The sequence below is a fragment of the Cebidichthys violaceus genome, unplaced genomic scaffold, assembly GCF_023349555.1.
Source record: "Cebidichthys violaceus isolate CVI_PGR_0920_01 unplaced genomic scaffold, fCebVio1.0.p SCAF_19, whole genome shotgun sequence".
Classification (NCBI taxonomy): domain Eukaryota; kingdom Metazoa; phylum Chordata; class Actinopteri; order Perciformes; family Stichaeidae; genus Cebidichthys; species Cebidichthys violaceus.
Genome location: NW_027176361.1, coordinates 456525 through 470000, shown reverse-complemented (window position 1 = coordinate 470000; position 13476 = coordinate 456525). Strand labels below are relative to the sequence as shown.

General features: G+C 43.2%; 1 protein-coding gene across 1 annotated transcript; it reads left to right on the top strand.

The window, feature by feature from the left end:
* The first annotated feature begins 4625 nt into the window (after window positions 1-4625).
* On the top strand, window positions 4626-8729 carry LOC137874795 (dentin sialophosphoprotein-like). The gene is made up of 7 exons (XM_068713762.1): window positions 4626-4693; window positions 5426-5457; window positions 6061-6071; window positions 6167-6322; window positions 7033-7080; window positions 7205-7365; window positions 7442-8729. The coding sequence occupies exons 1-7, from the start codon at window positions 4626-4628 to the stop codon at window positions 8727-8729; spliced, it is 1764 nt and encodes a 587-aa protein (XP_068569863.1).
* Window positions 8730-13476: the final 4747 nt, after the last annotated feature.

Below are 13476 nucleotides of genomic sequence, written 5' to 3'. Positions count from 1 at the left end.
TTATTTTATTTATTTATTGATGTTTGTTTGTTTACAGAACAGCTGAGCTCATAAAGACTACAAACAAACACATGGATGTATAAATATATACATATATAAAAATATACATATATAAATACATACATATGTAAATATATAAATACAACTATTACTATTGTTTTAAGATAGTAGTAGTAGAAGTAAAAAAAAAAAAAGAATTCAGTAAAACAAAGTGTGGGACTGAAAACACATCTGACCTCAGTGTGTGTGTGTGTGTGTGTGTGTGTGTGTGTGTGTGTGTGTGTTATTAAACCACAGAGGAGGACAGACTGGTTGGTATTTCACACCTGCAGCAGGTGAGACAGGTTGAGAGACAATGATGTCACCCCCCCCCCCCCCCCCCCCCTCCTCTTCCTCCTCCTTCTGTTGGAGGATAAAGACGTGTCAGGTATCAGGTGTGTCTGTCAGGAGGTGTTATACTATATTCATTTATATCTATTCATATATTATATTATATTATATATTATATCATATTATATTATATTATATATATTATATCATATTATATTATATATTATATATATTATATTATATTATATATTATATATATTATATTAATTATATTTGTATATATACTGTGATACTTTGTGTTCTACAGTACAGTGTGAGGTGTACTTGTCGTACTGTGATACTTTGTGTTCTACAGTACAGTGTGAGGTGTACTTGTCGTACTGTGATACTTTGTGTTCTACAGTACAGTGTGAGGTGTACTTGTCGTACTGTGATACTTTGTGTTCTACAGTACAGTGTGAGGTGTACTTGTCGTACTGTGATACTTTGTGTTCTACAGTACAGTGTGAGGTGTACTTGTCGTACTGTGATACTTTGTGTTCTACAGTACAGTGTGAGGTGTACTTGTCGTACTGTGATACTTTGTGTTCTACAGTACAGTGTGAGGTGTACTTGTCGTACTGTGATACTTTGTGTTCTACAGTACAGTATGAGGTGTACTTGTACTGTGATACTTTGTGTTCTACAGTACAGTGTGAGGTGTACTTGTTGTACTGTGATACTTTGTGTTCTACAGTACAGTATGAGGTGTACTTGTCGTACTGTGATACTTTGTGTTCTACAGTACAGTATGAGGTGTACTTGTCGTACTGTGATACTTTGTGTTCTACAGGTAGGACCCTGATCCCCGTGTGACCTCCTCTTCCTGTTAGCTCCTCCCTCCCTCACTTCCTGTGCGTCTCTTCCCTGTGAATCCTGGCCTCTGATTGGCCGCTCGGACCCGTCGCCACATTCCAGCCGCAGACAGGAAGTGATGTCGGTGACGCTCCCTGACCCCGCGGGGCAGTCGTTTCCTACGTTTCCCATGATGCCTTTCAGCGTGGAGACGTTCAGTCTGTGCAGCCGGAAAATAAGTTAAAGACATATTTAATGTTATTGATGATTCAAAATATACATCAATGATGAACCTTTATATGAATAATAACAACATTAATACTACTACTGACATGAAAACATGACGACATGATGACTTCTGTCTGTTCTACTGTCTTCTTCTGACAAGTCAATAGAAATGATGTCATCAGGAGAACAATCAGGACATCAGGACAGACAGAGAGACAGACAGAGAGACAGACAGACAGAGAGGCAGACTGACAGACAGAGAGACAGACAGAGAGGCAGACAGACAGACAGACAGAGATACAGAGAGGCAGACAGACAGAGAGAGAGACAGACAGACAGAGAGAGAGACAGACAGACAGACAGAGAGACAGACAGACAGACAGACAGACAGAGGCAGACTGACAGACAGACAGAGGCAAACAGACAGACAGACAGAGGCAGACAGACAGAGAGGCAGACAGACAGACAGAGAGACAGACAGACAGACAGAGAGAGAGGCAGACAGACAGACAGAGAGGCAGAGAGACAGACAGACAGAGAGACAGACAGAAAGAGAGACAGACTGACAGACAGACAGACAGACAGACAGACAGAAAGGCAGACAGACAGACCGAGAGACAGAGAGGCAGACAGACAGACAGAGAGGCAGAGAGACAGACAGAGAGACAGACAGAAAGAGAGACAGACTGACAGACAGACAGAGAGGCAGACAGACAGACAGAGGGACAGAGGCAGACTGACAGACAGAGAGGCAGACAGACAGACAGACAGACAGAGAGGCAGACAGACAGACAGAGAGGCAGAGAGGCAGACAGACAGACAGACAGACAGAAAGAGAGACAGACTGACAGACAGACAGACAGACAGAGAGGCAGACAGACAGACAGACAGACAGAGAGACAGAGAGACAGACAGACAGGCAGACAGACAGACAGAGAGACAGAGAGGCTGACAGACAGACAGACAGAGATACAGAGAGGCAGACAGACAGACAGACAGACAGACAGAGATACAGAGAGGCAGACAGACAGATAGACAGAGAGGCAGACAGACAGACAGAGAGGCAGCCAGACAGGCAGACAGAGAGGCAGACAGACAGACAGACAGAGATACAGACTGACAGACAGACAGACAGACAGAGAGAGAGGCAGACAGACAGAGAGAGGCAGACAGACAGACAGAGAGGCAGACAGACAGACAGACAGACAGACGGCTGCTGTAGTTCTGAGCTTGTTTACACATCGACCTCAAACTCATGTCTCCTGTTTCCTCCTCTGATCCTCCAACATCTGGGACGAGTTAGAGAAGGAATGATGGAATGAAGGCAGAGAGACAGGCGGAGAGAGAGACAGGCGGAGAGGGAGAAACAGAGAGAGACAGGCAGAGAGACAGAGTGAGAGAGAGGAATTAAGGAATGAAAGCAGAGAGACAGGCGTAGAGACAGACAGTCCAGTGAGAGTTTTGATTGCAGAAACCAGACAAGCAACATGTTGAGAAGTTGACCTCACTGAGTCTCCACATTGAAAGTTTGTAGTTGTTTAGTGTCTGTTTGTAGTTGTTTAGTGTCTGTTTGTAGTTGTTTAGTGTCTGTTTGTAGTTGTTTAGTGTCTCTTTGTAGTTGTTTAGTGTCTCTTTGTAGTTGTTTAGTGTCTGTTTGTAGTTGTTTAGTGTCTGTTTGTAGTTGTTTAGTGTCTGTTCGTAGTTGTTTAGTGTCTCTGTGTAGTTGTTTAGTGTCTGTTTGTAGTTGTTTAGTGTCTCTTTGTAGTTGTTTAGTGTCTGTTTGTAGTTGTTTAGTGTCTCTTTGTAGTTGTTTAGTGTCTCTGTGTAGTTGTTTAGTGTCTCCTTGTAGTTGTTTGGTATCTCTGTGTAGTTGTTTAGTGTCTCCATGTAGTTGTTTGGTGTCTCTGTGTAGTTGTTTAGTGTCTCCATGTAGTTGTTTGGTGTCTCTGTGTAGTTGTTTAGTGTCTCCTTGTAGTTGTTTAATATCTCTCTGTAGTTGTTTAATGTCTCTTTTTTGTTGTTTAGTGTCTCCTTGTAGTTGTTTGGTGTCTCTTTGTAGTTGTTTAGTGTCTTTTTGTAGTTGTTTGGTGTCTCCGTGTAGTTGTTTAGTGTCTGTTTGTAGTTGTTTAGTGTCTCCATGTAGTTGTTTGGTGTCTCTGTGTAGTTGTTTAGTGTCTCCGTGTAGTTGTTTGGTGTCTCTGTGTAGTTGTTTAGTGTCTCCTTGTAGTTGTTTAATATCTCTCTGTAGTTGTTTAATGTCTCTTTTTTGTTGTTTAGTGTCTCCTTGTAGTTGTTTGGTGTCTCTGTGTAGTTGTTTAGTGTCTGTTTGTAGTTGTTTAGTGTCTCCATGTAGTTGTTTGGTGTCTCTTTGTAGTTATTTAGTGTCTCTTTGTAGTTGTTTAGTGTCTGTTTGTAGTTGTTTAGCGTCTTTTTGTAGTTGTTTAGTGTCTGTTTGTAGTTGTTTAGTGTCTGTTTGTAGTTGTTTAGTGTCTCTTTGTAGTTGTTTAGTGTCTGGTTGTAGTTGTTTAGTGTCTCCTTGTAGTTGTTTGGTGTCTCTGTGTAGTTGTTTAGTGTCTGTTTGTAGTTGTTTAGTGTCTGTTTGTAGTTGTTTAGTGTCTCTTTGTGGTTGTTTAGGGTCTGTAGTTGTTTAGTGTCTCTTTGTAGTTGTTTAGTGTCTCTGTGTAGTTGTTTAGTGTCTGTTTGTAGTTGTTTAGTGTCTCCTTGTAGGTGTTTGGTGTCTCTGTGTAGTTGTTTAGTGTCTGTTTGTAGTCACCGGACCACATTGGACCAACCAGACTGGTATATATATACAGTGCTGGGAAAAAGTATTTGCCCCCTTCCTGGTTTCTTATTTTTTTGCATATTTGTCACACTTAAATGTTTCAGATCATCAAACTAACTTTAATATGAGACAAAGATAACCAGAGTAAATACAAAATGCTGTTTTTAAATGATGATTTAGTTTATTAAGGGAGTAAAGCTATCCAAACCTACTTGGCCCTGTGTGAAAAAGTTATTGCCCCCCCTTGATAATTCATGAATCAACTGTGATTTTTTGGAAAGCTGAGTTCAATTTCACGATCCACACCCAGGCCTGATTACTGCCAGACCTGTTGAATCAAGAAATCACTTCAATAGAACCTGTCTGACAAAGTGAAGTCGGCTAAAAGATCTCAAAAAGCAACACATCATGTAAAGAAATTCAAGAACAGATGAGAAACAAAGTAACTGACATGAATCAGTCTGGAAAGACCCCAGAACAACATGTGAAGAACTTCAGGCCTCAGTCTCCTCAGTTAAGGTCAGTGTTCATGATTCAACAATAAGAAACAGACTGAGCACAAATAGCATCATGGGACAGTTCTGTGGAGAAAGACACTGCTGAGCAAAAAGAACACAAAGACTCGTCTCACATTTACCAAAAAACATCTTGATGATCCCCGAGACTTTTGGGCAAATATTCTGTGGACTGACGAGACAAAAGTTGAACTTTTTGGAAGGTGTGGTCCCGTTACATCTGGAGTAAAAGTGACTCAGCATTTCATAAAAACAACATCATAGCAACAGTCACACATGGTGGTGGTGGTGTGATGGTCTGGGGCTGCTTTGCAGCTTCAGGACCTGGACGATATATATATATACACACATATAAGTGTATATATGTGTGTATATTTGTGTGTGATTGGTTGGAGCTTCATATTAGATCTTTAAAGAAGTATAAAAACACACACATGGTGAATCTGAGGACTACAAGGAGACAGGAAGTGTGTCCTCATATAGCTGTGTATGTGTGTGTGTATGTGTGTGTGTGTGTATGTGTGTGTGTGTGTGATGTGGTCACTGAAATGCTATATAGGTCCACACACACACACACACACACACACACACACACACACACACACACACACATACACATACACACACACACACACACACACACACACATATGAAACCTGTCATTTCTCTCCACAAACCTAAAAATTAACATTTTTCTGTCGGAACTCAGACTCCTAAAATATTCTGTTTTTAACAGAGACGGAGGGGGCGGAGCCTCTGATGTGATCTGTGAGACATAAAGGAGACGGAAACATAAAGGAGACACAGAGACACAGATGGGTCCTCGTCCTCCTGACTTCAGTCAAACATCGTTCTTCTTTGTGGATTATTTAGATTTCAGCGTGTCTACAGTGGCCCCGCCCACCAGGTGAGAACCAATCAGAGACTAGTATTAATTAATAAGCTCATCAAGGGATCTGACTAATTATGTTGGACAGGCTAATGGATCCCATTGACATACAGTCATTGTGCTAAGCTAGGCTATCCTCCAAGAAGCTGCATAAGATGTGCTTCTGTTATATCTGATATATCATTTCATAATATATACAAAGAATGAGAAATTAAATATGTAATAGTATATAAACATATGTATAATATACAAGATATGTTGAATGTATATTCTGTGTAGAAAGAGAATAATAATATTAACACATTTTAATCTACAGAAGAAAGAAAATAAATGATCTGTTTATGAACTTATGAAATAACTTAATTAACAAAAAACTTTTATTCTGAACTGAATCCAAAAGTTGTTTGAGATTAAAGAGAAATGAAAGATATTAAGAATTTCTCAGTGTGTCTCAGGTGAGTCAGTGTGTCTCGGTGTCTCAGGTGTGTCTCAGGTGTGTCTCGGTGTGTCTCGGTAGAGGAATAAAGGCCAGGTGAGCTCTCCTGTTATAGACTCTATGTGATATATGTTTGTTACATCTTGTCGCAGAACAAACCTCTAGGAGACACCTGGAGATGCTCACCTGGAGACGCTCACCTGGAGACGCTCACCTGGAGACGCTCTCCTGGAGACGCTCACCTGGAGAAGATGCTGCAGTCTGTGTTTCTGCTCGGCTGTTTGCTGAGTTTCATTTCTTCAGCTCCAGTAAGAAGTTTGTTCTAATTCATCATGTATATATATATATATACACACATATACACACACCAGTCTGGTTAGTCCAGTGTGGTCCAGACTGGTCCGGTGTGGTCCAGACTGGTCCATTGTGGTCCGGTGTGGTCCAGACTGGTCCGGTGTGGTCCATCTCTAAATACTGTAGTTTTAATGATATTATTCTTCACCTTGGACGTTTGTTTTATTTTGGGTGTGCAGTGTCAACCAATCAGGGGCCACCAGGAAAATGTGTTTTCTTCTTCTCTGTCTTTGACGGCGTGTTGCTGCTTTTCTTGGCGCTGTAGTACTACTGTACTACTACAGTATTACTACAGTGGAACTGAGTAGTTGTATCTTCTGAAGTTTGTTGACATAAAATCATGTTTTAGAGAGACAGACATGCAGGAAGTGTGTGTGTCTATATTTACAGTCTGTGGTTCTGACAGCCAGACAAACAGTGTTTAACTAACACACACACACACACACACACACAGACCACAGATTTCCTGTCAGGACAGATTTACTTCTTCTGTGTTTCTACAGAAACTGACTATTTATAAATGATTGTATGTTATATTGTATTTTATGTTATATTATATATAACATTCTATATTCTATTATATATAATATTATATATAATATATTACATCTGATTCATTATGTTTTATATCGTCATGTTTTAACCCCTCGCTGTCTCTCTGTAGCTGAGTTCAGACGGTGACTCTTCCTCTTCCTCTGATGAAGATCTACAGGTGAGTCCAGGTGTGACGGTCACATGACTCAACCAACCAACCACAGACCTGAACCAGAACTCAAAACACTTCAGTCAGCAACAAGTTAACAACCAAAAACAACTTCCTTGTTGTTCTTTTCCAGCCACCCAATGTGTTTCCTGCAGTGGGTGAGGCCTCTCCACAAGCCCCGCCCATAGTCCCAGAAGCCCCGCCCCATGTGGTCGTGGAGGTCGAGGACACAAAAACAAACGTCACGCTGCGCTTCGCCATCTTCATCGTGGAGGAAGAGGAGGGCAGCGGGAGGTGAAGACCGTCGTCTCGTCTTTCTGCTCCGTGTTGCTCCTCCTTCACTTGTTTTTGTTTGTTTGTTTACTCGTAGACCAAACGACGACAGCAGCGAGAGCGATGACATCACCGATGACATCAGCAGTGACATGCAGCCAGAAGCCAGCAGCCAGCCAATGAGGAGAGAGCTGAACGAGGGGAACCGGTCATCGGAAGAAATGATGGGCGATCAACCGATGTTCAGCTTTTCCGATGAAGACGTCGATGGTTCCGACAAAACCACGTTCGACAGAAACCAGAACCCGAATCCTTCTGATGACTTTGATTATTTCATCGTCAAAACCTCCACCGAGTCCGACATCGGCCGCATGTCGAGTGATGGTTTTAACAACAGCACAGAGATAAACCATCAGCCCGACAGAACCTTCTTGGTTCTGGTTCCTCAGGAGGTGACCGGTTCTAGCTCAGAGAAAACCAGCCTGGTCCACCAGGACGGGGTCGGATCCAGTAGAAGCAGCATTACCAAGGGTTCTGGGTTTGGTTCTGGACTTCAGGAGGAATTTCGCTCCATCCTGGAGGTTGTGGATCTGCTTTCGGTGAATCGGCGAGTGCTGGAGGTGATGGGTGTCCACCACCAGGTCCTCGGTTCAACTCCCAACTCCTTAACTGGTTTTAGCTCTGATGAGAGTTTAGAATCGGTTAGCTTTGGTGAAGTCAGCTCAGATCCCAAAAACCAGACCGGTTCAGACTCAGATGACGGTGACCAGCAAGGCACTGGTTCTAGAGATTCTACACAGCAGGGTACTGGTCCCACAACAAGTCCCATCCACGACTTGAGGGGTTCAGATACAGACAGCAAAGAGGTTCAAGAGTCTTCCGGTGAGTTGATCCAAGTAGGAAACAACGCTCATTTAGACCCGGTGAATCCAGACCAGGATGTAGCACCGAGGATTCGGAGCATGCAGAGCGGTACTGTGTCCCAAGAGTTGTCCAGGTCCGTCTCTCAGGTCCATGTCGGTTTAGACTCGGACATCTCTGAGGAGAGTCACGAGTCGGTTGTGGGTACGACGCCGTCGGGTCGGGGACTCTCCAGAGTCGATAGTCCTGAGACCAGCTCCAGCAGCGAGGAGGTCCTGGTGATTCTGTCCTCCTCGTCCTCTCCTGTTCTGGTTTCCTCTCCTTCCCCCATCCTAGAGACTGGAAGTCTCAGCTCAGAGGACTCTGATTTGTCGGATTCTGGATCTAAATTAAACCCTCCAGGACTTGATTCAGACTCTCAGAGCGCAGACCTTCATCCTGATTCTGGACTCAGTCCAGAATTTAAAGATAATCACAGTTTTGGTACGAACTTCAGCTCGAGCTCCAAGATCAGAAAAGTCTGAAGAATCTCTCACCATCCAGGTCCCTACAGATGCTAGCTCTGATGTTAGCAGAGAAGCTAACCCCACTGTAGACTACAGAAGTAGCACTGGTAGCATAGCAGCTAGCTCTGAAGCTAGCATGGTTACTGAACCTGATGGCGATGTTAAGGATGCTGCAGGTTTAGAAGCTGTAACTGATTCTAGTAACAATGTTAGCATTGAAGCAAACCCCAACACTGCTACTGTGTTTAGCACTAGCCTTCCTAGCATGCATGTTAGCTCCAGAGCTAGCACTGACACTAAAACAGACGCTGGCAGTGAGTTGAGTGTTGAAGAAGACAACGCTAGCACAGAAGCTACCGCTAACTCGAATCCGACCACCGACTCCACAGCTAGCACTGATGCTATCGCTAATGTAGAGAGGGAGCAAACAGGCTCGGATGTTAGCACTGAGGCTAACACACATGCTAAAAATCCAGGTCCAAACCAGTATGCTAGCACTGAGGAGGTCTCTACTTCTCCTCCTCCTCTTCCTCACCACAGGAGGAAGAGACCTTATCGCTTCGGCTTCCTTGGCCCCATCAGTCATTCTCGTAGCAACCAACGTAGCATTGCGACGGTTAGCGTAGCAGCAGTTAGCGTAGCGGCGGCTAATCTGAGCAGCAGCGAGGAAACCAATTAGTGAGGTCTCTTAAGTTTAACGAGCAAATAATGAAGACATTTGCTTCTCTATTTAGTCGTATTTTCTTTTAATGTATGTTTTATAAAAACATATTGAATGTGTTTTCACTCTGGAGACTTATTATAATTATTTTATATGTTGCGTCTGTTGTGTAACTTTTAAACTATTTTAAATTGTTCTAACACTTTGTAACCTTTGTTTTGAATAGTGTTTCATAAATAAAGTTTATTATTATTATTATACTTATTTCGATTAATGTATTTATAAATATACAAATCTATATATATACCACAGAATGAGAATGTCACGACTCCAAGACGACGTTAGCATGTAGCTTTAGCCGCCATTTTTAGCTGTGAAACCAGAAGTGTGTCTGCTGAGCTGTGATTGGACGATCATTGGATGGGGGAGGGGCTTAGTGAATCACATGACGTATCAGACGTTATCTGTATTTATTACGTCAGTATTACTTTATGATTTATAGATGTGTTTACAGCACAAGCTAAGTATTTCATTAAAATATATATTGTTTTAAATTAAATATGTATAATATTTAATATTTAATATAATTGTATATTATATAAAATATTCAGAATCAGTTGTAAATGAAGCTTCTTGTTTTAAAAAAATATAACATTTTATTATGGATTCTGGTTCCTGTGTGTGTGTGTGTGTGTGTGTGTGTGTGTGTGTGTGTGTGTGTGTCAGTAAATCCTGCTGCTTGTGAAATGTGTTTACTGTTAGCTGGTTCACCACAGCATCAATCTGACTCTGTAAACAAGTAACATGTGAAGTACTTTTACTTTTACTCTACAGGAGTATTTGAGTATACAAGTACACTACTTATTATACTACACATGTAGTATTAGAAACAATAGTAATTAGTAAGAAGCCCTTGATTAGTTTCTAACACATTATGATGCAGATATAAGTTATATATAAAGGTTCATATAAGGAGTAGTTTATAAATACATAATATGTGTGTGTATTTATATATTGTTATTGTTCTTCACAGATGGGCGTCTCTGTATGTGTGTGTGTGTGTGTGTGTGTGTGTGTGTGTGTGTGTGGGGGGGGGGGGGGTCACTTCCTGCTGGAGGGACAATAAAAGAGAGGAATCAGGGTGAGACTCATCAGAACCAACCCAGACCATCAAGACTGATCAAGACCCAACAGGACCACCAGCACTAGTCCAGGATGTGGATGTTTGTGATGATGGTCTGTCTGCTGGACCAGAACCAGGCTGCACCAGTAAGAATCCTGTTTATTGTTCTACTGATCACTTAATCTATGACAGATGTGTGATCGATGACACTGTGTGTGTGTGTGTGTGTGTGTGTGTGTGTGTGTGTGTGTGTGTGTCTGTGTGGATGTGTGTGTGTTGTGTAGTTACCATGGGAACAGGGCAGCCTCCAGCCCGCTCTTCAACGACAACTGGACCAGACTTCAGTGAGTACAACATTAGTACTGTAGTAGTAGTAGTATTGGTACTAGAAGTGTGTGTAGTATTACTAGGCACTATAATACCACACTATAGAAAAGCTGCAGTACTAGCAAGTAAAAGTACAGAAGTATTTTCAGGAAAACATACGTAAAATATAAATATGTTGCTGGTTGAAGCTCAATTTAAGTATTTGATAACCTTTAAAGTCTCTACTCACCTCTGGGTCACCTGGACAGGTGTGTCACATGTCACATGACAGATGTCACATGGTGTGTGGTTTCAGGTACAGGTGAGAGGATGATGTCATGAGAACAAACCCTCTTTGTCTCTGCAGATATCTCCTCCTCCAGATGTCAACCAACAGAAAACATCCTCTTCCTCCTCTTCTTCATCATCAGTGTCCTCTGAGTCGAGCCAGAGTTCAGAGGTGAGAGGTCACACAATGTTTTCACCTGAACACGACGACACATGTGTACCCGTCTTTAACGACTACACAGGTGTACCCGTCTTTAACGACGACACGTGTACCCGTCTTCAACGACTACACAGGTGTACCCGTCTGTAACGACGACACAGGTGTACCCGTCTTCAACGACTACACAGGTGTACCGGTCTTCAACGACTACACAGGTGTACCGGTCTTCAACGACTACACAGGTGTACCCGTCTTTAACGACTACACATGTGTACCCGTCTTTAACGACTACACATGTGTACCCGTCTTTAACGACTACACATGTGTACCCGTCTTTAACGACTACACATGTGTACCCGTCTTTAACGACTACACAGGTGTACCCGTCTTTAACGACTACACAGGTGTACCCGTCTTTAACGACTACACAGGTGTACCCGTCTTTAACGACTACACAGGTGTATCCGTCTTTAACGACGACACAGGTGTACCCGTCTTTAACGACGACACAGGTGTACCCGTCTTCAACGACGACACAGGTGTACCCGTCTTCAACGACTACACATGTGTACCCGTCTTTAACGACGACACATGTGTACCCGTCTTTAACGACGACACATGTGTACCCGTCTTCAACGACGACACAGGTGTACCGGTCTTCAACGACTACACAGGTGTACCGGTCTTCAACGACTACACAGGTGTACCCGTCTTTAACGACTACACATGTGTACCCGTCTTTAACGACTACACATGTGTACCCGTCTTTAACGACTACACAGGTGTACCCGTCTTTAACGACTACACAGGTGTACCCGTCTTTAACGACTACACAGGCGTATCCGTCTTTAACGACGACACAGGTGTACCCGTCTTCAACGACGACACAGGTGTACCCGTCTTCAACGACGACACATGTGTACCCGTCTTTAACGACGACACATGTGTATCCGTCTTTAACGACGGCACATGTGTACCCGTCTTTAACGACGACACATGTGTACCCGTCTTCAACGACACAGGTGTACCCGTCTTTAACGACGACACAGGTGTACCCGTCTTTAACGACTACACAGGTGTATCCGTCTTTAACGACGACACAGGTGTACCCGTCTTTAACGACGACACAGGTGTACCCGTCTTTAACGACGACACGTGTACCCGTCTTCAACGACTACACATGTGTACCCGTCTTCAACGACGACACAGGTGTACCCGTCTTCAACGACGACACAGGTGTACCCGTCTTCAACGACGACACAGGTGTACCCGTCTTTAACGACGACACATGTGTACCAGTCTTTAACGACGACACAGGTGTACCCGTCTTTAACGACGACACAGGTGTACCCGTCTTCAACGACGACACAGGTGTACCCGTCTTCAACGACTACACAGGTGTACCCGTCTTCAACGACGACACATGTGTACCCGTCTTTAACGACGACACATGTGTACCCGTCTTTAACGACGACACATGTGTACCCGTCTTTAACGACGACACAGGTGTACCCGTCTTTAACGACTACACAGGTGTACCCGTCTTTAACGACGACACATGTGTCTGGTGCTGCTCACACAGAGCCTTCTGTTCTTTAACCAACCGACTACATTACCCACAAGCCTCAGCAGCGTCTCACTAAAGGGTACACTTACTCTCTAGTTCTGATGAAGAAGCCCAGTGTTTGATCACAGCATCTTCTAGTGGACGTCAGAGGAACTTTAAATTTAAAGGCTGCTGATTGGTCAAAACTACTCAGACTATAACGTGATGACATCATTAGAACTGACTCTCTGATTGGCTGATTCTACAGGGTCCTCAACTGCTGAGAGAACCAAAGAACCAGGAGAACACGGTACCACACACACACACACACACACACACACACACACACACACACACACACACACACACACACACGTTTTTCCATGTGATGTGTGATGTCATAGTGTGTATGATGTCATTTTCTGCAGGCTGTGGAGCAGATGGACTCCTCCCAGGAGGTGAGCTGTCAATCAAAGCCGACCAATCTAATCAATCTGATGCCTTCAGCTTAAGTGAACGTGTGTGTGTGTTTCTGTGCGTGTGTCTCTCTGTGTGTGTGTGTGTGTCCGTTTCTGTGCGTGTCTCTGTGTGTGTGTCTCTCTCTGTGTGTGTGTGTGTGTGTGTGTGTGTGTGTGTGTGTGTGTGTGTGTGTGTGTGTGTGTGTGTGTGTGTCTCTGTGTG

Excerpts from the sequence above, each read along its gene's own strand:
- LOC137874795 (XM_068713762.1), top strand. The coding sequence starts at position 4,626 with ATGAATCAGTCTGGAAAGACCCCAGAACAACATGTGAAGAACTTCAGG. Across the intron at positions 6,323-7,032 it reads GTTTCATTTCTTCAGCTCCA|CTGAGTTCAGACGGTGACTC; the intron begins GTAAGAAGTTTG and ends GTCTCTCTGTAG. Across the intron at positions 7,081-7,204 it reads CCTCTGATGAAGATCTACAG|CCACCCAATGTGTTTCCTGC; the intron begins GTGAGTCCAGGT and ends GTTCTTTTCCAG.